This window comes from Thecamonas trahens (genome assembly GCF_000142905.1).
Source record: "Thecamonas trahens ATCC 50062 unplaced genomic scaffold supercont1.32, whole genome shotgun sequence".
Lineage (NCBI taxonomy): Eukaryota > Apusomonadida > Apusomonadidae > Thecamonas > Thecamonas trahens.
The window spans coordinates 257,510-280,016 of record NW_013657648.1 but is presented as its reverse complement, the minus strand read 5'-3'; the positions used below and the strand labels follow the sequence as shown (position 1 = coordinate 280,016).

General features: G+C 62.3%; 7 protein-coding genes across 7 annotated transcripts; 4 read left to right on the top strand and 3 right to left on the bottom strand.

Annotated features, from left to right (window-relative positions):
* Positions 1–350: 350 nt before the first annotated feature.
* On the top strand, positions 351–3,331 carry AMSG_07047 (CAMK protein kinase; the record flags this gene model as incomplete). The annotated part of the gene is made up of 2 exons (XM_013901070.1): positions 351–366; positions 472–3,331. 2 exons carry the CDS (start codon positions 351–353, stop codon positions 3,177–3,179), a joined length of 2,724 nt encoding a protein of 907 aa, XP_013756524.1. The 3' UTR covers positions 3,180–3,331.
* On the bottom strand, positions 3,225–4,595 carry AMSG_07046 (membrane bound O-acyl transferase; the record flags this gene model as incomplete). Its single annotated transcript, XM_013901069.1, has 2 exons — positions 3,320–4,595; positions 3,225–3,294 (listed from the first exon to the last, which is right to left on the bottom strand). Exons 1-2 carry the CDS (start codon positions 4,576–4,578, stop codon positions 3,225–3,227), a joined length of 1,329 nt encoding a protein of 442 aa, XP_013756523.1. The 5' UTR covers positions 4,579–4,595.
* Positions 4,596–5,002: 407 nt separating this feature from the next.
* On the top strand, positions 5,003–5,406 carry AMSG_07045 (uncharacterized protein; the record flags this gene model as incomplete). The annotated part of the gene is made up of 2 exons (XM_013901068.1): positions 5,003–5,194; positions 5,280–5,406. The coding sequence occupies exons 1-2, from the start codon at positions 5,013–5,015 to the stop codon at positions 5,404–5,406; spliced, it is 309 nt and encodes a 102-aa protein (XP_013756522.1). The 5' UTR covers positions 5,003–5,012.
* Positions 5,407–5,446: 40 nt separating this feature from the next.
* Positions 5,447–10,696, top strand: AMSG_07044 (HT1 protein kinase; the record flags this gene model as incomplete). The annotated part of the gene is made up of 2 exons (XM_013901067.1): positions 5,447–7,118; positions 7,154–10,696. The coding sequence occupies 2 exons, from the start codon at positions 5,447–5,449 to the stop codon at positions 10,600–10,602; spliced, it is 5,121 nt and encodes a 1,706-aa protein (XP_013756521.1). The 3' UTR covers positions 10,603–10,696.
* An 84-nt stretch (positions 10,697–10,780) lies between these two features.
* Positions 10,781–13,141, top strand: AMSG_07043 (glycosyltransferase). The gene is made up of 2 exons (XM_013901066.1): positions 10,781–11,064; positions 11,533–13,141. Exons 1-2 carry the CDS (start codon positions 10,807–10,809, stop codon positions 13,126–13,128), a joined length of 1,854 nt encoding a protein of 617 aa, XP_013756520.1. The 5' UTR covers positions 10,781–10,806; the 3' UTR covers positions 13,129–13,141.
* AMSG_07042 (uncharacterized protein) lies at positions 12,796–19,193 on the bottom strand. Its single transcript, XM_013901065.1, has 2 exons — positions 18,602–19,193; positions 12,796–18,574 (listed from the first exon to the last, which is right to left on the bottom strand). Exons 1-2 carry the CDS (start codon positions 18,924–18,926, stop codon positions 13,158–13,160), a joined length of 5,742 nt encoding a protein of 1,913 aa, XP_013756519.1. The 5' UTR covers positions 18,927–19,193; the 3' UTR covers positions 12,796–13,157.
* A 320-nt stretch (positions 19,194–19,513) lies between these two features.
* Positions 19,514–22,208, bottom strand: AMSG_12030 (uncharacterized protein; the record flags this gene model as incomplete). Its single annotated transcript, XM_013901107.1, has 2 exons — positions 19,514–20,215; positions 21,201–22,208. 2 exons carry the CDS (start codon positions 22,206–22,208, stop codon positions 19,514–19,516), a joined length of 1,710 nt encoding a protein of 569 aa, XP_013756561.1.
* Positions 22,209–22,507: the final 299 nt, after the last annotated feature.

The following is a 22,507-nucleotide window of genomic DNA, read 5'->3' as shown; positions in this document are numbered from 1 at the left end:
GGTATATATGTGTATGTGTGTATGTGTGTGTGGAGGAGGTGTACAACCGGGAATCAGAGCATATCATCGAATGCTATGCAATGCTGTCGGTCGGTGTACATCATCCGCGAGCGCCTTGCAAGGGCATCATCAATGTCACTCAATTCGGCTGTCAAAAGTAGTGCAAAGTGGCAGCAAGTGATGATGGTGGCCGAGTTGAGCAGGAGAGAGGAGAGGCAGAGGCAAAGGCAGAGGCAGAGGCAGGGGCTACCACTTCTCCTTGGAGAGCCAACGGACGAGACCAAGGGAGGAGAGCAGGGTATTTGCAAGGAGAGTGAGTGACAAGGAGAGAAGGCGCATTGGGTGAGGTCATGGCTGGTGATGAAGGTCCGAGGCGGTGGCGCGGAGACGTGTTGGCGGGCGCAAGTGGCGGGAATGGTGGTGAATCGGCGGGTGGACGATGGGCTGGAGAACGGGCGGCAGCTGTGAGAGCGTATGTAGATGAGACCCGTGCTGCCAAGGAGGCCAAGGAGGCGAAGCGGCGCGCGTATGCAGCGGCGCTCAAGGCCAAGAAGACGGCGGCGCGCAAGGAGAAGCACGCAGAGGAGCTGCTGGCAAAGCTCGAGGCGAAGAAGGCTCGGAGGGCCCGCAAGGTTGAGCGGGCAAAGATCCGGGCTGAGCGAAGGGCTGAAAAGGCTCAGCTGAAGCATGCAGAGTGCCACGTGGTCGACTTGGACAACTCGGCTCTAGAAGATGTCGAGGCCGATGCCGACCTGCGCGCTGGCAGCTCATCTGTCGTCATCGACGTCTCGTCGTTGCCCGGTGGTGCGTCACCGTCTCCTTCAGTCCGCATGAAGCGGAGGCGCAAGCGGAAGCGTATCGCCGTCTTGGATCTGGCGCGGACGCCCGATGTCGATGGAAGCGATGGCGACGTCAGCGTCGTTTACGAGGCCGATTTGGTCGACCGCGGCGTGTTCCACCTCGCGACCGAGCCCGACGCTGAGATGGTTGTGTACGACGCCGCAAGTGACGTCGACGATCATGTGCCCAACGCCATGGAGCGGGCCAAGGCAAAAGCCAAGACCCGTGCTAAGAAGCTGAAGCGTGCCAAGCGTGCTAAGCTTCACAATGACCCGCTGATTGCCCCCGATGCTGATCCCGAACAAGAGCCAGCACACAAGCACCATCTGCTGGGCAAGGGCAAGGGCAAGGGCAAAGGCAAGGGGAAGGACAAGGGCAAGAACAATGGCAAGAACAAGGGCAAGAACAAGGGCAAGGGCAGGGGCAAGGGTAAGGGCAAGGTTGATGGCAAGGGTAAGAAGGGATCGAAGGAGGGCAAGGGCAAGGGCAAAGTCAAGGCCAAGGCCAAGGCCAAGGACAAGGACAAGGACAAGGACAAGGACAAGGACAAGGCCAAGGCCAAGGTCGAAGCCAAAGCCAAGGGAAAGGGAAAGGGAAAGGCCAAAGGCAAGACCAAGGCGAAAGGCAAGACCAAGGCGAAAGGCAAGACCAAGGCGAAAGGCAAGGTCAAGGCTATGGCCAAGGCCAAGGGCAAAGGTAAGGCCAAGGCCAAGGCCAAGGCCAAGGCCAAGGCTAAAGACGCCGAGAAGCGCAAGGCGGCGGCGCTGCGGCATGCGCAGGCGGCGGCAGCCAAGGCGGCCGAAGCAGCTGCCGAGGCCGAGGCCCAGCATGAGCGACGGATGCGCAAGGCGGCGCGGACAGAGGCGCACGCCGCTGTGGTGCTGGCTGAACTGGATCGTGCCCGTGCCGACGCTGTCTCGGCCCAGGCGGCTGCGGCTGCCGTTGTTGCCAACGACGAGTCGGCCATCTTGCAGTGGGCGGCCGGATCTTCCTCGTCCTCGTCATCCTCGTCCTCGTCCTCGTCGTCCTCGTCGTCGTCGTCGTCGTCGTCGTCCTCGTCGCGATCCCGGTCTCCACCCCCGCCGCACATTCCACCGTTCCCTCCGCCAGAGATGGCCGGAGCGCTCATGCACGGCCGTGGATACATGCCGTTTGCCGGCCCTATCCTCCATCCGGGGCTTGTGCCCGGCTACGGGCATCCAGGCAGTCGCCGCATGAGCTCAAGCTCTTCTTCCTCTTCTTCTTCGTCATCGTCATCTTCTAACTCGTCATCTTCAGTGGAGCTGCCGCCTGAGCTGCGGTTCTCGTCGTCGCTCGACTCTTCCTCCTCCTCGTCGTCTTCGTCGATTGGCGTGTTTGAGAAGGAGGCGCAACGAGTGTGGATCCTGCAAGTCAAGATGGCGATTCGGCGCGAGATTGTGTGCGACTTTGAGCACTGTCTGGCGACGGCATCGACCAACGCGGTGTTCAAGGCCGGCTATGGCGGACCACGGCTGGAGACCATTTCGTCTCCAGAGCCGGAAGATGCACCACAGGCACTGGAGGCGGTCGACGACGGCGAGGCCAAGGTTCTGGATCTTGTGCCTGTGGCAGTCAAGATGAGTCTAGAGGATCCGGACGACTCGCGTGAGGAGCGCGTGCTGGAGCGGGTTCGCGGTCAGCCCGGCCTACAACAGCTTGTCTGGTCGCGGTACTTTCCCGAGCTGCGGGCCAAGGTGCTCGTGACCGAGTTTGTTGATGCAAGCACCAAGTTTATCGCCGACTCGCTCGCTGCGGCGCAGAGCTACACGAGCCAGCTGTTGGCCGGCATAGCTCGCCTCCATGCGCTCTCGCTCATCCACCGCGACATCAAGGACGACAACGTGGTGTTTGACGGCGCACGCCAGGCCCTGGTCATTATCGACTTTGACTCGGCGTTTGAAGAGTACAACATCGCCGACCCGAGTGCTGGCGAGCTCCCGCTCGGGCGTATCGGCACGCCTGGCTACTTTGCACCCGAGGTCCAGCCGTCCAAGGTTCGCAGCTCGGACAGAGTCCCGTACAACCACAAGGTTGACGTTTGGTCTGCAGGCATCCTCCTCGGCAACAAGTTGCTTGCATCTGCCCGGACTGAGGCTGGCGACAGCGACGGCGGCGACGACGAGAGCGACGATGACGACGACTTTCTTGGCTACCAGGAGATCGTCAAGCGTATGGCGTACGTCTCGCGCTGGGCCAGTCCCGACTCGCCGCTTCTTCTGGCTGTTGACTTGCTCGACAAACTCCTCACCCGCAACCCGAACCGCCGCATCGAGGCTGCCGAGGCGCTCGTCCATCCGTTTCTCGTGCTGAAGCCGTGAGCTATGCCGTTTTGCGCCGCACTCGCTCCGGCGATGGTAGCACCATCAGCAGGACCAGGCCCGGGAAGATGAGCCAAGGGACGCAGTGGTGCAGTGCGCTCCATACGTCAAGCGTCTGGTCAAGCCGGAGGAGGGTAAACGGGACAGAGCCGTAGCCGAGAATGAGCGCCGAGCCGGCCCAACCGACGGTGTCGTAGCCAGCCTTGACCCACGTTCCAGCCGCCAGCGCGTGTGGCCGGAGCTTGCGGCGGACGAGGCGCGAGAACTGGGTGCAGAACGAGCCGAGAAGGAACGCGAGGTAGTAGCCCGGGTAGAAGCCGTGCCAGATGGCACCGGCCACGTTGGTTGCCAACACGTTGATGAACGACGAGCCCGGCGCGACACGATGGTAAACGTAGAGCTTGAGCCACCGGGCGACGCCGATGTTCCAGTTCTCGACAGCGACCTTGAAGTTCTGCGCTGTTTCGATAGCGACAATGTCGACATTGGTCACCGCCACGAGCCCAGCACCACGGCAAGCGCCCTCAGCGAGCGCAAAGGCAAAGTAATACCGGAACCGCAGCCCGGTCTGGGCCAGGTACATGTACAGCGCCCGGTAGCCGAGCGAGTGCTCTCCGATAAAGGCCGGATCAAAGTACAGCGATTGCGGAAAGTGCTCCGAGAGGAGAACAAAGACGCCGTAGCACCCAATCGCAAGACCGAGCCGCTTGACAGCCTCCCAGCTGCGGGCGGCCAGCGAGGCCTGGGGCCCGCAACGAACCAACTGCAGATACGCCCGCATGTCGACTACAGGCCCAGCAAGGACCACCGGAAAGTACAGCAGAAACGAGATGTACTCTTCCAGCGTCGGCGGTGCGTCCAGGGCAAGCGCCTGCCACGACCGGAGGACTGCCGCGTATCCGCGCCCGATCTTGTGCCCGTCGCTGTCGAGAACCGCCCATGGCTTGTTGACCCCATCGGCCACGGAGAACGCCATTGACGTCACCTTGACAGTGGCAATCATCAGCGGGCCGGTAAAGTCGAGCGTCCACCCGTACGGATCTGTGTACATCCGCCACGCATGGGCGCAGCTGAGCGCTGTGAGCATAAAGACAAGGACGCCGAGATGGACGTAGGCCTTGGGCAGGGTAGTCAGCAGGAGCCATGCGCCTGCTAGCGGAGTAAACAACGCGGCCATGCCCCTCACTCCCAGCGCAAGAAGACAGAATGCCAGTCCGATGCCAGATCCCACTCCCATCCGTGCCTTGGCCATGCCCGCTCCTGTCGCCTTAGCCACGCTGCTCGCCAGCGGCTCGGCCACCAGCGCCAGCGGATACGCCGCCACCATACACACCACATTGGCGGCTTGGTCCGGAGGAAGCGAGCACAGTGGTTCCGGTAGCATCTCCGTCCACGACATATCCACCTGTTCTGCCAGACGCTGCGTGAGGTGTGGACCACCGAACGTGTTGTCGCTGTTCACGAGTCGCGAGCGCGGAGAGGGGAGGGGGTTTGGCCTGCTGCCGGCCGGAGTTGAGCAAGCGAATGAGAGCGTGGGTGAGGGTTTGGACACCAAAAATTTACCATCACGCGTATCCAATTTGATATGGTCGAGATCATGCCGAAATTGCATTGCTGACCCGGTAGTAAAAAGCCGCTGCTTCCGCAAACATGTTCGTTCTCTTGATCAACAGACTCGCAAAGAGGAGAGTCGCACGATCCCGCTCGTGGTCATCACTCTCCACTCCGTTACCCCTCCCTCCCCCACAAACACACTTACCCACTCCCCTCCCCCTCCCCCACTCCCCACCCCCTCCCCTCCTTAGCAGCATGAGTTGGGGAAAGGAACATGAGATGGAGGATCTTGGTGACGAAATTGCGGTCGAGTTTGAGTCGGCACAGCAGCCGTTCCTCTCGCTACGTATTCGGCGACCAAAGTCGTCGTCGTCGTCGGTGGCAACCAACAGCAGGTCGTCGTCTCGCAAGACCAGCAAGGCATCCTCCATGAAGACCGGCACGTCGGCGTCCCGCAAGGCGTCTCAATCCAAGACCAGAGGCGACGAGGAGGACAGACAGCAGAAGCAGAAGCAGAAGCAGAAGCAGAAGCAGAAGGAGCAGCAGCCTTCCTCGTTTCATCCTCGGCGTCTTTCTCGCCTTCCTCAACATCGCCGCCGCCATCGGCTACGTCATGTTTGTCATCGTCGTCGTCGTCGTCGTTTGTTGCATCTGCTGCGTCGTCGCGATCTGATGTTGGCGTCGACCAAGGCGTAGCGAGCTCCGAAGTTGTCATGGAGTATGACATTGATCTGAGCGCAGAAACGTCCGAGCTGCTCGGTCGCGGAGCGTTTGGGTCTGTCTACCGTGCGCGGTACATGCGGCAGACGGTGGCTGTCAAGATGCTCAATCTGCACGCTGCAGTCGATGCCGCCGAAGTTGTGCAGCGGTTTGTGGCCGAGGTGACGGCCATTTCCAAGATCTCGCACCCCAACTGCATCCGGTTCTTTGGTGCCTCGCTCAACGTCAACGCGCTGGCGATGGTGACCGAGTTCTGTCCCAATGGCGACCTCTCGGATGTTATCCACAGACACGGCTTTGTTTCACGCGACGAGCAGCTCAACTACCTGCTGGACATCTGCAAGGGCATGGCGTACCTGCACGAGCGCGGCATGGTGCATCGTGATCTCAAGCCGGAAAACGTGCTGCTGGACGCCAACTTTACGGCCAAGGTCGCCGACTTTGGTTTGTCGACGACCGACATCTCGGACACGAGCACGGTTTTCTGTGGGACGCGGGCGTACATGGCACCTGAGGTCCTGCGCGCCCAGCAGAACGACAAACCGGCGGACGTGTGGTCGTTTGCCACTCTGGCGTGGGAGGCGTTCACCTCGATCAGACCTGATTCGTTGCGGGCCGACGTCTACGCGGCGCCGGGCAACTTTTACAACTGGATCCCCGGCCCGTTGGAGCTCTCCAAGGCCTCGGGCCTCTCTTCGGGCCCGTCGATTGAGTTCGCACCGCTCAAACCTTTTGTACCTTTGTCGTCCTCTCTCACCCTTGGCGACGCGAACGGCTCAGTCGGCTCGATGGACTCGCTCGCGTCCGACTCATCGCAGACCTGGCACGTGGCTGCCGGTGGGACCGAGTCGCGGCCTTGGGCGCGGCCGTCACGCAACTACGCCCGCATCTCGCACACCCGCTCGGTCCAGACCCCGCTGAGTTCGACTGGATCGGGCTCGAGCACGAGTCGGAAGCGGGCAGGCAAGCCTTCGGTCCGCAAGGCCGTCCAAGTCTCAGTCGCCGGTTTTGACGACGACATCATCATTCCGTGGCCGGCGCCGGTCATTCGAGTGCTGGAGCAGGCATTTGTAGCCTCGCCTGGCCTCCGCCCGACCTTTTTGGACATGGTCAACGCGTTCATGCTCGGCCGCCGGCTGGTCCAACTGCAGACTGCCATCGACGCCCGCGACGTGGCGGCGCTGCGCTCGGCCTTTGGCGGCGAGTGCGCGCTTGCCCACGCCCATTGGAAGCAGAAGACGTACATGCCACACTACCTCGCCACTCGCGGCGTAGTCACCCACCGCTCGCCGCTCCATCTCGCCGCCATGGCCGATGACCTCGACTTGGCCGCCAAGCTTGTTCGGCTGGGCATCCCGCTTTGCGACATGGATCTGAATGGCAAGACGCCGCTCTGCCATGCGCACTCTGAGGGCATGCGCAAGCTTTTGCTCGAGGCCAACGGCATGATCATTGGCGGCTTTCTCTTCAAGCGCCCGTTTGCCAAGCCCTCCAAGTGCACCGACGTCAACTGGTGCGCCGCCAAGGGCAAGTGGCGCCGCCGCTTTGTCGCCATCGAGGGCTTTTACGTCAAGGTCTGGCTCGACAAGGCCTCAGCGCTGAAGCTCAAGCGGCCACGTGCGGTTGAGAGAATCACCGCCACCACTACTGTCACGCTGTACGAGAGTGAGGGGCGCGCCAAGGCTTGCTGTGGACCACAGCGCCGTCGGTGTCCAAGCTCGAGGCCATGCGGTCCGAGGACGTAGTTGTCCGGGGCCTCGGCAACGCCCACCGCCTGTCATTGCACCTCGCTGCTCTCACGGTCTCGCGCTCGTCCTACAGGGCTGGCGGGCGCCGGAGGCGTCGGCAGACTGATATCGCGGCTGGCGCGCGGCCACCGCAGATGCGCGGGAAGCAAGCCAAGCGCCGGGCCGGTGCCAAGCGCAACAGGTTTGGCAAGGTCACTCGCGGCTCGCGGCGAGGCAAGCAAGGCAAGCAAGGCAAGCAGGGTGGGTCATCCGCCAAGCGGAAAGTTAACCGCCCACGCTCCCCGCCGGCGCCTCAGACCGATCTTTTGACGGGCAGCCTCTCGCGCTCGGCGCCAGCGATGGCAGACTCGAGCGTCGTGCCGGTTGTTGCAGCTGATACGGCTGGAAGGGTGAGCAGCAGCCTCTCGTCGACTTGCTCGGCGTCATTTGAGTACTCGGCGAGCTCGAGCGGTGCTGTTGACGCCGAGGACGGCATCGACCACGACCTGGTGCAGTCTGCATACAAGTTTTCATTTACCCAGCATGATGATGCCGCCGACGGCACGATGCAGTCGCGCGAGTGTCTGCTGGTGGCGCCGACCGAGGAGGTCCGCGCTGAGTGGGTGGAGACGATCAAGCAGCTCATCACGGCTGCCAAAGAGGCCGAGCGCGACAAGTGCAACTCGCTAGCGCTGCCGCGGCTCAAGTCGCGTAGCCGGATGAGGGCTGGGCGCAAGTCGAAGCGCTCGCCGGCTAGCTCGCCGCATGTCTCGCCGGACACTTCGGTAGAGTCGCTGGGGCTTGAGAGCCCGCACCTTGCGATTGAGATCGAGTCTACGTCGACTTCTATCTCTGGCGGTCGAGCTGACATGTCAGGCGAGGTGATGGTGGCGGTGGAGCTGGAGTCGTCGTCGGATGCCATGCTCTCGTTGGAGGCAACCGAGTATTCGTACGGTGGGAGCGAGGAGAGTGTGGACGAGTCGTCGTCGGCTTCGTTCTCGTCAACCGAAGAGAGCGGCACGAGAAGCTCGACTAGCAGCGATGTCGATGTCGACGCCACAGTGATAGTGCCACGGTCACTCGAGTCGACTGGGACCGCGTCACAAGGGTGGGGCGGGCAGTCGTCGACAGCCGGTCGGGCGTCGGGCGAGGAAAGCGGGCTTGATGCTGGGGCTGCGAATGAGGCGTACAAGACAGTGCAGACGATGCTGTCTGGAGCGCACGAGGCGCGAATGTCGTTCATGTGCCGGGTCTCTGGCACCGAGTCTACACCGCGGCTGATGCGACGGGTGTTCAAGATCCCGACCGAGGTGGTGTACATGATCGACCCGCAGCTTGTGGTGCTCGAGGATGAGGACGGGCCTGTTGACTCGACAGGCGCGCGGCCGATGACGCCGACGTACCGCGGCCATTTTTTGTTTTCAGACGTCATGGTCAAGGCTTTTCCTCTTGGCGGCGTCACGCAGGGCCAAACAGAGGCGCTGCTGGACGTGCTGCGCATGATGTGCGGCGTCTCGCACCCCAACACAGTGCCAACGGTAGGTGTGGCGATGTCGGCGTCGCCGCCGCAGCTGCTCATGGTCTCCGAAGTCATGGAACCGACGTCGCTCTTTGACGCGCTGCGATCGGACCAGATGATGGGTTCGCGCATGATTCCGCTGTACTACGCATTTGAGATTGCCCGCGGCATGGAGCGGCTCCACGAGCTCGGCATTGTGCACGGCAACTTGCATCCGGCCAACGTGCTGTTTGACGAAATTGGGACGGTCCGGATCTCGCACTATGGAGTGACCCAGCTTTTAATGGTCATCACTCGGCAGCCCGAGGTCATTCGCGCCAAGCTGCACCCGCTTTATGCAGCGCCCGAGGTGCTCGACGGTTCCGGCCCGCTCATCTCACAGCATGCTGACCTGTGGTCGCTGGGAGTGGTCGTTTGGGCGTGCTTCTACATGTCGTTCGGCGCGCTCTCGCTGCCGTACGATGGCAAGCGCGGCAAAGACAACTACTACGCGCCGCCCGGGCTGATGGACGCGCGGACACCGCCAGATGTCATCGAGCTGCTCAACGCCACTTTTGAGGCCAAGAATCCGAGCGAGCGGCCAAGCGCGGCAGTGTTTGCGGCCGTCTTGCTGAAGCACATTGTACACGCGCAAGAGTCGTCGCAAGCTTGGGGCCGCCTCGCGCCGTGGCAGGGTGAGTCGGTCAGCATCAAGTCTGCAACGTCGCGGGAGACGTACTCGAACGTCGGCGTCCGCGCTCGGGTCGAGGCCTTTGACCAGGACCAGCTCTGGCGGACAGAGCACAACAAGCGGACGCGGCGGCTGAAGGAGCTCAGCGCGCGGCTCGACGCCAACGCAGGAATCTGCGAGGAAGTCGGGCAGCTCATTGCCACACTCTCGGACGAGTTTGACGAAGCCGCGCTCGGCTCGGCGCCGCGATCGTCGCTCTACAGCCTGGCGGCGTCAGTGCTTCGGGTCATGGCCAACGTCCACGCGCTCTGTGGCAGTTCGAGCGTGCTTGAGGTCTCCATCGACATGCTCCACCGCATCACCGACTCGGACGAAGGCAAGGTGGCGGTACGGATGCAGGGCGGCGGGCACGCCGTGCTAGCCATTCTCCAGGACAGCAACGCGTCGTGCAGGCTGCTCCTCGGTGCGCTGCGGCTGCTGGTTCGGGTCGCGTATAACGATGACAACCGCGACCACCTCCGCGACATCGGCATGGTCGACGAGCTCGTGCGACTGCTCCGCGCTGAAAAGGTGGTTGGCAACGTGACGCTTGCCAACGAGGTTGTCAACGCGACGGCCTTTATGGCGCTGACTGTCCAGAACAAGGTCCGCTTCGGCGAGCTGGGTGCGGTCGCCGACATTGTGGAGATCCTCGAGCGTTGGCAAAGTTCCGAGTACATGAAGGGCGACCTGTATCGCAACGGTCTGCGTGGGCTAGGCAATCTCTGCGTCCATCCGCCCAACGCAGTGGCGCTCATGACATGCGGCGACGGCAAGTTTGCGCGGCTTCTCCAGGCCCGGCTCGACCTCGGAATGGACAACTTTTTGAGTGAGCTGGAGAAGGAGATCTCCAAGATCCTGGCCTCACTGTGGTGCTTCAACTCGATGGCGCGAGCGCCTGAAGCCGTCCACCTCATTCCAACCCATCTCATCGACTCGCTCTTCCGCTTTGCCACCACCGGCGCGCAACACCACTACCGCATTGCCTGGATCCTCTTCTACATTACCATCCGGCTCTGCGTCGACGACAAGCATCGGCAGTACATTCGGGCCACCATGGATCTTCACTCGCTCGCCCACGACCTCACCGAGCTCTGGGCCGCTTTTCCCTCAGTCGCCACCCTTGCCAAGCGCGCTGTCGAGGAGGTTGCCGTGGAGAACAGCGCCGATCTGCGCGGACCGCCTCGCACCTAGTCCCCTTATCTTTGCCATTGAAGGTCATGTGCTCTCGCGGTGTTGTACTTGTGAGCCATAATGGCCAGCGCAGTAAATGCGAGGAAACCTGAAAAAAAGCCGTCGAGCCTACGGAGCGACTGCTCGGCCGACAACCAAGAGTGTCCCCCCCCCCCCCCCTGACTCACCTCTTGCCACCGCACTCTCGCAAGCGGGGGTGAAACGATGACGAGCGCGGGAACTCCATCGGGCGTCGGTATGGGCGAGAGCGTGGGCCCATCAACAATTTGGTTGGTGCTGGCATGGACGTTTGACATTGTCTTTGTCATCCAGACCGTCTTCCTCTTTCTCTATGGTGCCCAGTATTGGTTCATGTCCATCTCCTTCTGGTTCCTCAAGGCGGGGAGCGAAGAGCGATGCTATTCCGACCAGAGCTACCCGCCTGCCCCGCCTGAGCGCCTTGAGCCATACCTCCAGTTTTCGGTACGTATCATGTACAAGCTACAAGCTACATCTTCATCTCCTTTTCACCTTTTTAATCCCCGCCTTTCCCTTGCATGCACCCCCTGTATGCCCACGTGCAACCGCTGGGTGTGGATTTGTGGTGTTACAAATTCGTTCGACTTTGGCTCTGCCCGCCTGCCCGCCACCGTCCCGATGCCCGTACGAGTTGTTGACACGTGCTATGACCATGGTAACAAGATGTGCGAGTGACCAAGTACATGATTATGTGCTTGCCAAGTTGGACATCGAGAATTCAAGTAGAGCGTCCGGGAGCGGTGCGAGAAGGTGGCGGGTGTGACGGAGCCCTTAAGCGGTGGGCGGTGGTGGCATGTCGGTGCGAGGAAGGCGCATGCAGTCTTTTTGTGGTCGGATGGGGATGGTAGGCGCTGGGCTTGGAGAAAAGCTCACGCGAGAATGGTGGCTTGTGTGGTGATGGTGTTTTGACAGGACGAGGAGATCCAGTACCCCAAGGTGCTCATTCAGCTCCCGGTCTTCAACGAGGGCGCGATTTGCGAGCGGTTGCTGAGCAAGTGCTTGGAGCTCGAGTACCCGACGCATGCACTGGTCATCCAGTTGTTGGATGACTCGACGGACAACACGCCTGAGCTTGTGAAGCAGTTTCTGGCCCTGGTTGCGCCGACCAAGTTCCGTGTGGAACACGTGCGGCGGGAGAACCGGGTCGGCTACAAGGCCGGGGCGCTGCGTGAGGGCATGCGGCTAGAGCCAGACGCGGACTTTATCGCCATCTTTGATGCTGATTTTATGCCCGAGCCGGACTTCCTGGCGTACACGCTGCCGTACTTTTACAACGACAAGCACCAGGAGTCGCCGTACTACAAGGACAAGCTGTGCAGCAAGGGCGTGGCATGCGTGCAGGCCCGGTGGGACTTTACCAACCGGTACTACAACCTCATGACATACATCCAGGCTGTGGCGCTCGACGGCCACTTTATGATTGAGCAGCGGGTGCGGACGCATCTCGGCTACTACATGCACTTTAACGGGACTGGCGGTGTGTGGCGGCGCGAGGCGATCGAGGACGCAGGCGGGTGGTCGCAGGACACACTTGCCGAGGATCTCGACCTCTCGTTCCGGGCGCAGTTCCGCGGGTGGCAGATGGTGTACGTCAATGACGTGCTCGCACCCAACGAGATTCCGCCGACGGTCTCGGCGTTTAAGAAGCAGCAGTACCGGTGGGCCAAGGGCTCGTTCCAGTGTGTGCTCAAGCACCTGGGCAATGTGTGGCGGCAGGGCAACCTCTCGCTTTGGCGCAAGTACCAGTGTACCATTCACCTCGCCGGCTACTTTATCAATCTTATCATGACGCTGGCCACGCTCACCTCGTGCGTCCTCTTCTGGTACTCGGATCGAGTTTCGACTTTGGTCGGCAACCTGACCCCGATTCTCATCTTTGTCGGCCTCGGCCCGACCGCCATGTACTTTACCTGCATCCTGTCCAAGAAGATCATCCCGTGGATGGAGATTGCTACCTTCCCGCTTCTGGTTCTCCTTGGCTACGGCATGGCGTACAACGACACGCTCGCCGTGCTTGAGGGCTCGGTCAAGAAGGGCGGCGAGTTTGTGCGGACCGAAAAGTACGGTCTTGTCGACGGCTCGGGTGCCTCGATCACAATGAGTGGCTCGTCTGCGCGGGTCACCAACGGGTCTGCAAAGTCGGTGACGCCGGCGCCGACCTCCAAGGCCCGCAACGCGCTTGTTACCAAGTTTAGCGACTACATGGGCGCCACCGGGACGTTCAAGTCGGAGCTTGTCTTTTCTGTCGTTGTTGCCGCCCTCCTCTGCCTCCACATTGTCCTCAACGGCGTGTCCGATCCGGGCCAGCTCATGTGGGTTTCGATCTTTTTCTCAGCTCGTATCTTCCTCGTTGCGCTGGTCTGGCACGAGCGGCGGCAGACCATCTCACACTCTTTCCGCAACTCTATGGATCCGGCCTTTGCCCTCGCACCACACGACGCTGCATCGGCGCGAATCACCCGCTCGCCTTCCCAGGCCGCGCTTGCCAACTATGATCATCTGGAATAAAGTGAGCCAAGTGGCAGGGAGGACTGCGGTTAGCTGCCTTCGTGGAGCATCATGAGAGTGTGGTGCTGGAGCCGCGACCGGCCCTGGACCTCTTCGTACGCGTCGTGGTGGCGTTGGAGGAAGACCTCTTCTTCCGTGGCGGCGGAAATGGTGGAGCGCCGGCCGCTGCTGGCGGCTGCGGCATCGTTGCCTACGGCGCGGACAAGGACGGAGCGCTGGGCAGCAAGCTTCTGGGTCTGAACCGAGCGCTCGTCGCCATCAGACGAGCCTGAGAGCGAGTGTGGCAGGATCTCGACCGAAACCGACTGGCGCCGGGCGTGGTTGGACGGGACGAGCCAGTACGCGTTTTTGGGTGGCCACGCCGGGCGACCGGACGACGAGCCTTCGGCGTCAACCGAGTCATCCGAGGGCGAGGCGTTGGGGAGCGTGGGCGGAGAGCTGCCTGGCGCCTTTGGCGCAGTCTCACGACTGGCAGGGACAACGCCGAACGAGGCCAGTTTGGACATGAGCTCGTCTTTGATGACCGGCTTGGTCACATATTCGTCCATGCCGGCCTCGAGGCAGACGGCGCGATCACCCTTGAGGGCGTTGGCCGTGACAGCGATGATGGGCACGTGGGTTTGGAACGGCCGAACAGCCTCGCGCTGCCGGATCTGCTGGGTTGCCTCGTAGCCATCCAGGACTGGCATGACACAGTCCATGAGAATGGCGACGTAGCCGTGGGCCTGCCATTTGTCGACGGCCTCCTGACCGTCCTTGGCCAGTTCAACCTCAAAGCCGGCCATTCGGACGAGCTTGGAGAGGACAAGTCTGTTGAGTCCGTTGTCGTCAACGACCAGGATGGTGTTGCTCTGTTGCGAGTTGCGTGGCGTGATGAGCTGGGACGAGCCTTGCCCACGCGGGAGGATCGAGAGGGACGGCGTCGTGCCCTTGCGCTTCCGATCGTACTTGGACTTGATCCGCTCCCTGTGCTGCGAGCTGTTGGACGAGCCCGGTTCGGAGAGTTCGGCGAGCGAGTTCCCGTTTGAGCTCATGATCTTGAGCGCTGCCGTGATGGCATTCGGGTTCGAGACGGTGAACGACCGCCCGGACCGCCTCTTAAAGTCACCAGAAGGCGACGCCAACGACGATGCCTGTGACGACCCTGCGAGCGAGGTTGCAGGTGACGAGTCGAGAGCAACTTGCTGCTTGCCTTCTGCTGACTTGTTGGCAGAGGCGCGTTGCGCGCCAGTGGCAAACATAACCTGCGGCGACTCGACGGTAACTGACGAGTCCGACGTCGATCGCGGAGGCGAGGCTGACGATGTGCGATGGTGGCGGCATCCGGCCAGCCGGCTCTTGCGCTTTGCTACGGCCTTGACACCCGAGGTAGTAGCTTTGGAGCACGATACAGAGCCTGAGCGGGAAGAGCGGGAGCAGACGCTTTGCTTCCGCACCCGAACACGCTTCATCTTGCTTGTGCGGCGCTTGTGGCGCTTCTGGCCTTTCCTGACTTCCTTCGCCTTTCTCACCTTGCGCTTGGCCTTGCTCTTGGCCTTGCCCTTGGCCGTGCCGCGCGCGGCGCTGTTGGCCGTCTTTGGCGAGCCAGAGTCGCCACCATTGTCGCCATGGCTGGCTTCGGCAGACGAGAGGCCAGCGCCGGAAACATCACTCTTGGTTCCGGTCCCGGTCGAAGCGCTGCCGTGCCGCTTAGGCGAGCGCTTGTTGACTGCGAAACTTGATGAGGTGTTGCTGGCCGACGGCGGCGGAGGTGACACCGATGATGAAGGCGACAAAGAGTCGTTGGACAAAGACGAGCTTCCGGAGAGGTGAGCTGCCGCCTTGACCGCGGTCCTGGCTGAATGAAGGGTCGATCCCGAGTCGTCGCTGCTGTCGCTGCTGTCGCTGCTGTCGCTGCTGGAAGCTGTGGCGGCATGGGCAGCGATGGCGCGGGAGGAGGTTGCGGTGGAGAGGCCAGCCTCGCGCGGGCCGCGCGAATTGCTCACGCCTTGGCGAGAGTCGGTGTAGCGCGATGACCTTGCGTCCGAGTGCAGGGTCGATGTCGAGGCGGTGAGAGTAGGGCGAAACGAGACCGCAGCCTCGCAGCGGTGGTAAACGTCGCGGACGCGATCGATGTTGATGGGCTTGACAATGATGTCAAGGACGACTAGCGGCTCGAGGGAGTCCCGAATCTCGTCAGGGTCCATGCCGGTGAGCGCGACGACGGCGGCCGGCTCCAGACTCAGATCGCACTCGAGAGTGCGGAGCTGAGTCAGGGTCTCAAAGCCCGACAGGCCGTCGGGCATCTGCATGTCGCAAAAGACAATGGAGAAGAGGGTCTCGCGGGCAGCAGCAAGGAAGGCCTCACCCGAGGTAAACGACTGGATGCACGGCTTTGGTACGCCGACTGAGACGAGGAACCGTGCCATAATCATGTTGTTGACGGCGTTGTCATCCACGAGCGCGAGAGCAAGGCGCATTTCGGCGGACGATGACTTGCCTGCGACCGAGAGAGCCGAACTCGAGCCGCCCCGCTGTGATGACGAGTAGTTGGTGGCCTTTGGAAGGGGCGGGCGCGACGAAGTGCCGCGGACGTTGCCCGAGGTGCCAGAAGAGTTGAGGACTGACTCGTACCAAGCCTCGGAGCCGTCCTGGTGAAGGTGCGAGCCTAGACCGATCGACGGCGAGGCGCCAACAATAGCCATCTCGTTTGCATCCGACGCGGTGCCGGTAAAGGTTCCAGTCGGGCGGAGACGGAGCTGGTTGACAAGGGTGCGGAAGAGGGTGACCTCTTCAAGCGGCTTGTACATGACGGGGACCTTGGTGATAGCGTTGATCTGGTGCGTGGTGAACTGGCCCTGGGCCGTGATGACCAGCAGCGGCGGCGGCGATGGTAGGCTGTTGTACTTTGTCGCCACGCGCTTGAGCGAGAGCGCGTTTGCGTCGAGAATGAAGAAGCAAAAGCGCTTCGGCTCCGAGGCGACCAGCGAGATGGCGGTGCGGAGTGTGGTGACCGAGGTGACGGTAAAGCCCCACGAGCGGAGCGCGTCCGAGATCGAGGTGGTGACTGCCTTGTTGGCGTAGCAGAGTAGGACGTGCTGGTTTGCCGACTTTGCAACGGAGAATACCTTGCGGAGCGGGTAGTGAGTCGACGGCGGAAGCTTGAGGGCAAGAGTGAACCAAAAGTTGGAACCCTTGCGCTCTTTCGAGTCTGCGCCGATGGAGCCGCCCATGAGATTGACGAGCTGCCTGCAGATGGCGAGGCCAAGACCGGTCCCACCATAGTTGCGAGCTACTGAACGGTCGAGCTGGGAAAAGGCCTGGAAGAGCTGGGTCATCTTGGAGGCCTGGATGCCGATGCCCGAGTCCTTGACCGAGACGCAGACTGAGAGGGTCTCGGGCGACGACTCGAGGACCTGAATTTCGATGACGATCTGGCCGTCTTCGGTAAACTTGATGGCGTTGGAGAGGAAGTTGAGCATGACCTGGTGCACGCGCTTGGGATCACCGATGACGGTCTCGGGCAGATAGTTGGAGATGTTGGTGAGGAGCTCGACGCCCTTGGAGACTGCGGTGGCCGAGACGTAGTGTAGGCACTTTGTGGCGAGTTGGCGGAGATTAAACTCTACCGACTCGATCTGGAGCTTGCCGGACTCGATCTTGGAAAAGTCGAGGAGATCGTTAACGAGGCCGAGGAGGGTGTGCGAGGCATGAGTGATGATGTTGAAGTACTCGAGCTCTTGGGCGGTGAACGACGACGACTCGCGGAGGATCTGAACCATACCAAAGATGGCATTGAGGGGAGTGCGGAACTCGTGCGAGATAGATGAAATCCAGAGCGACTTGGCCTGCTCGGCGGTCCGCTGTGGCGTCTGCGACGGCGTCAACTGCAGCTTCGACGAGTCGATCGGGCCCGAGCTTCCGGCGTGCGACAATGCCGGCAGCCCAGTGATGCCGATACCTGAGTTGGAGACCGAGACTTCGGACATGGTGCGTGCGGTGAGGCCCGACGCTTCCATGGTCGGCCCGCCGAGGTAGAACGAGCCGCCGCCCTGCACCGACTCAGGCTGGGCTCGTCCGGCCTGGATCCCGACATCGGAGAGGCCAAGCTGGGATGGCCGAAAGCGGAGGATGAAGAGCGAGGCCTTGCGACCCTCGTGGACTACCTGCTTACACATCAGCGTGGCTGGGAGGGTAATGCCGTTAGCGACGCGGGCGTAGACTTTGCAGCCGCGGGCGAGGTGGAGCATATCGTAGAGGAAGGACTCGACAGACGCAGTGGTGTTGAGGAACTGCTCGCCCGAGGCGGCAGCCGCGGCACGCGGGGTGGCAAGCGTGGCGTTGAACATGTACGACGAGTTGGAGCCGAAGCCTACCGGCCGCGCAAAGGCCGGATTGACGTTGCGCGGCACGCGCGATTCGTTGGCGTTGTGGTAGAGTCGTTCGATGTCGTTGTGCGAGGCCTGGTCAAAGAGGCCGAGGACGGTGGCGAGGAGACGAATCTTGGGTCCAAACACGCGGCCCGCGGTCGGCGACCATGCGATGACCCGGCCCTTGAGGGCGAGAATGATGGCCTCCTCAGTCGACTCAGCAAAGGTAGCTGCGGTCTTGGCCTTGGCAATGACCGAGCCCAGCACGCGCTCGTAGTACACCTTGGTGCCGAGCTGGATGGCGCAGAGCACAACGGCGAGAGTGAGCTGTGAGGCGGAAGCCACCGAGCCGGTGCCCTGAGTTGGCGTCCATGCGGTGGCGGCCATCGCCACGACTACACCACACGAGCCAATTGCTGTGGCAGCCCAAAGCGAGACGAGATGAAGGACAACGCTGAAAATGAGGACGGCAGCGGCGAGAAAGTGGCTGTGAGAGAAGCCAGTCGTTTGCACGTAGAGGTAGACGGTGACAAGGCCGCCGATGGTGCAGAGGAGAACGACAATGGCGAGCGACCACGCTCGTCGCGCAACAATGAGGTACGCGCCTAGAGCGAGTGTGGCGAGCGCGCCGAGTGCGGGAAAGAACGCGTCGGTGGTGTGCGATGAGATGAGAAGGACAACAAAGAGGCCGATAAGGATTATCATGAGCGTAGTGAGGCCGATGAGCATAGCGCGAGTCCACGGAGACTGAAGCCACTCACGGATTGGCCGCCCAAATGCAGTGTCGATCTTGACAGGCACGCTCTTTTCGGCCGCCTCAAACCAATCTAGTGCCTGGCGCGCCTCCTTGACCTCGCCGGTATCCCACCCACCGCCAGCGCGCAAATCGCTTGGTGGGCTGTTCGAAGCTTGGGCGAGGTCGGTCGAGCCGAGGTCGGTCGAGCCGAGCGAGGCCAAGTTGCCGTTGGCCACCTCCAGCTCTCCAGCCGATACTAGTTCGGCAAGTCTCGACGGATTCGACGACAGCGAGTCGCAGATCTGGATCCGTGGCACCGGCGTGGTGCCCTGGGTGTACGCCCGAGCATGCCCGTAGCGGCCTGCGGCAGGACTACCACCAGGACTACCTGGGCCACCAAGACCACCAGGACCACCACGGCTATGGCCAAAGGCCGAGCCGGTGGAAAAGCCTGGGAGAGATGACATGACGTGTGAGCCAGTCGATGACTTTGAGTGGTTTGAGCTTGCAGCCGAGCTCGAGCGGTCGCGCGTGGCCGCGGCAGCATAGCCAGCGGCTGACAGGCCATGGCCAAGCGAGCCTTGATTACCATTCAGCCCATTCCCTGGCCTTAAAGGCATGCCCGCCGCCCGCTCGCCATTCTTGCCAGCATGTGTGAGTAGCCCACCAGATGGTACCACTGTGTTGGACGAGCGCTTTCTCCGTCGTCCCATATCGATTGTCGCGCCAGCTGAGGGCGAGTCGAGAGGAGGTGGCGATACGTGACCAGAGCTGACGGGATAGGTGTGTGTGGGGAGAGAGAGGAGAAAGAGACTTTGTGTATGCGCGCGCGTGTGTGTGTGTGTGCGGAGTGGTTTTTGTGTAGGGTGAGGGACGTAGATACCCGCACGTCTACCCGTCTACCGCAACACGTCGGAAGGGAGGTGCTCCGTGGAGACGAGGGCGATGCGGGTGGCGTATGGGTGACTCGGTTGGACAGGTGGGTGTTTCCGTGCCGGGTCAGCGGCAAACGTTGTTCTGTGAGCCGCAGGTGAGCAAATTTGTAATCTTGACAACCTTGTAACGGCGTGTGGCAAACTCTCACCTTTCAGTTCCTGCAACGCCGGACGAAAGATATCAGCTTGGGGATATGTGGCAAGGATAGCAGTTGGTGGAGATGCCGGTATGAGGGAGGAGGGAGCAGAGGGAGGGGAGGCGGGGAAGGCGGAGTTGCGGAGTGGGCAGTGAGGTCGGGCATGTTAAAATTGTTGCCACGTGTCACGGCACGTGGCAGCAGCGAGCTAAGCCGCTCGCTGCAGAGCTACGAAGACGGAAGCTGCGATACAGAGAGCAGCGACGACGCAAGGGTAGCACTACCATCACGGCGGGACGAGACAGGTGATGGCGGCGATGGCGGCGGTTTGAGCGAGGCGTGAAGCGCCTCAACCCTCGAGGCGAGGTCGGCGACCTGGGCTAGCACAGCCTTGTTCGACTCGGGCGAGGTCGGCGAGGGCGAGCGGCGGAAGGTGCGGCGGAAGAGGTACTCGGACGGACGCGGACCGAGGTACGAGTCTGACCCGAGGTGCGGGTCTGAAGGCACGCCGAGAGGCCGGCTGGCAAGCGGGATCGAAGACGAGAGCAGCCGCCGTGAGGTGACCATGGTCTGCGCCTCGCGCCGCCACGACGGCACCGGATCGTCCGGATGTCGGAAGGAGCTCGAGTACTGCGGCCGCCACGGACGAGTGGCTACATAGCGCGAGCTTGGAAGCGGACGGGTGGCGGCATCGAGCGCCCGTGCGACGTTGATCCTGCAGGTGCCACCGAGCCGATAGTGCGGCAGCGGCTCCGGGACGATGTGCGGCATGACGTCGCGCCGCGGAGCATAGTCTTCGACAGGCGGGCGGTGCGGGACTGGCGGAGCCGGTGCGGCAAGCGCTTGGCTCGCGGCAGTCTTGGCGAGCAGCTCCAGAGTATTGAGACGCGACCGAGCCGAAGCCAGCGCATCGCGCACACTCACACGGGCCTCGGACGCAGCAACCGGTGGCGTCGGGCCCGGGCGGCTAGCAGTCGGACTTGTGGCCAGGTGCGCTGGACTGGAGGGCAGTGGCGGGTGGGAGGAACGGTAGGCAGCGGCGAGCGACGACGGTGAGCGTGGGAGGCGGTCGGCGTGAAACTCGCGCAGCAGGCGCATCGACGACGGCATGTCCACATCGAAAACATCTCCGGCCTGCGGGAGCGAGCGCGACAGAGACGGTGCGCCTGGCGAGTCATGTGGCGCTCGAGGCGGGGGCGGCGAGGCTGCCGGGAGCGAGGATGGTGGCGGCGAGGAAGCCGAGGGCGCGTCCGGAGACAGTACCGATGCCAGTTCGGCCTCTGCATCTTCGGCTTCAAAATGACGGGTGGCCGAAGAGATGTACGTGACTGGTGATGATCTGGATGATTCTGATGCTCGTGCTGACGACAACCACGGCCGTGCAGTCGATGATGCTTCCGCTTCCGCCTGGCCAAAGTGAGCAACGTTCTCGCTCGCGGTCGAGGCCAGCAAGGCTGCGTCGGCCTCGGCCAGTGCTCCGTCGACATGACGGACCACTGCGTCGAGGGTTGCGCTTGCCGCAGCCAGGCGTTGTGTGGCGAGGGACATATGCGTGTATGTGGAGGGGGGAGGGGGGGGGGGAGGGGGGAGGGGAGTGGCAGCGGTGGGGCGGTGGGAGGCTGACGGCGTGGGAGGCGGAGGCCAAGTGGGAGAGAGGGGTGACCGTCAACCGTGTTGATGGCGTAGTTGTTTATCGAAGCAGCGGGCGATAGCAGAACTCTTCGACATGGCAAAGGCGCGGCGGATGGCGGGCGGTCGATGGCAAAGGCTACACGCCTACCCAGTATCGGGCATCAGTGGTCATCGAGTGCAAGGTCCAGGCGACGAGGGCGAGACAGGCAAGCGAGATGAGGCCTGCAATGGCGAGAATGGCAAGCTGAGGTGGGGGCGAGGGCGAGGGCGGCGATGCGGCCACCTGGACGGCGAGATGGTCCGCACGCGGGTTGATAAAGCCCTTCATCCGCCGCTGAGCAAGTGAGGTGATGAGCCGGACCTCGGGCCCGCCAGCGGCTGCTACAACAGCAGCAGGATCGTCGGCGAGGAGGAGCGGCGCGTCTTGCTTCCAGTCAAAGAGTGCAGGCCCAGTCTTGACGGTGTAGGGATTGCACTCGATGACAAAGGCCTGAGCGTCGTCGTCGAGAGGGAGGACCAGATCGAGGACGACCGAGTCGTCCGGGAAGGACAGAGTCTCGAGCAGAGGCAGCAGGTCGTTGACTGCGGCCGTGGCGCGCCGACCGACAAGATCGGCAGCGCCGGGCACGGCCAACTCTGGAAAGCACACCACGTCGATGTACTGCGAGACAGCAACAAGGACGTTGCGGCGGACAAAAGCGCGAAACTCGGTGACCGGCGCAATAGGAAGCCAGTTTCGGACTACCACACCCATGCCAGCGCCGGCGCCATCCGTCTGACCGGCATCGCGGGCCGCCAGCCACCGCGACACATCGGTGAACACTCTATGCGAGTCGACAAGTAGATCAAGCGCTGTTGCCGCCGACTCGATTCGCATGGCATCAACCATGGCCGCGTACCATCCGATGGTGTCGGCATTGATCTGCCGGGCGTCGGCGTCGGCATCGGCATCGGTGCAGACAACAGCAGCCTCGCGAAAGGCCTCGTTGAGCCAGGCCTGCAGGGCGGGCGAGCGCAGGACAGCGTCCTTTGGCGAGCGAGTTGTGAGGCGGACAAAGGCTGCGGGCGAAGAGCCAAGCTCTGATGCCATCGACGCCAGGGCAGCATCGATGCGGTCGGCAAGGCCGTCAAGATGAGGCTCGGCGCCCCGCGCGTACAGCGCCCGCGCACGGTACGCAGCCACAAGGGCACGACCCTCGGGCACCGACAGCGGAATGGTCACCGCCGCAGGCGTCTTTCCGGCCGCCCACAGCACGCTGTGCCAGTGTGGGAGGTGGTACGCGTCGTTCATGGCGTGGGTGAGTGGGCAGACCAGAGTAGAGCAGTGGTGGCGGTGGGCGAGAGGAGACATGGCAGGCAAGGTAGACAGGTCAAGCAGGCGGTTGATCGATGTGTTATTCTGCCCTCACTGCAAGGGAGGGGGGTGCGCTCTAATAAGAGCGCAGGTTGTTGGTTGGCTGCCTGCCTGTGAGCAGATGCTCACGGACGGGCGAGGAGAGGCGCTTAGGCAGTCGAGGTGGTGTACTTGGTGACGGCCTTGGTGCCCTCGGACACGGCGTGCTTGGCGAGCTCACCGGGGAGGATGAGACG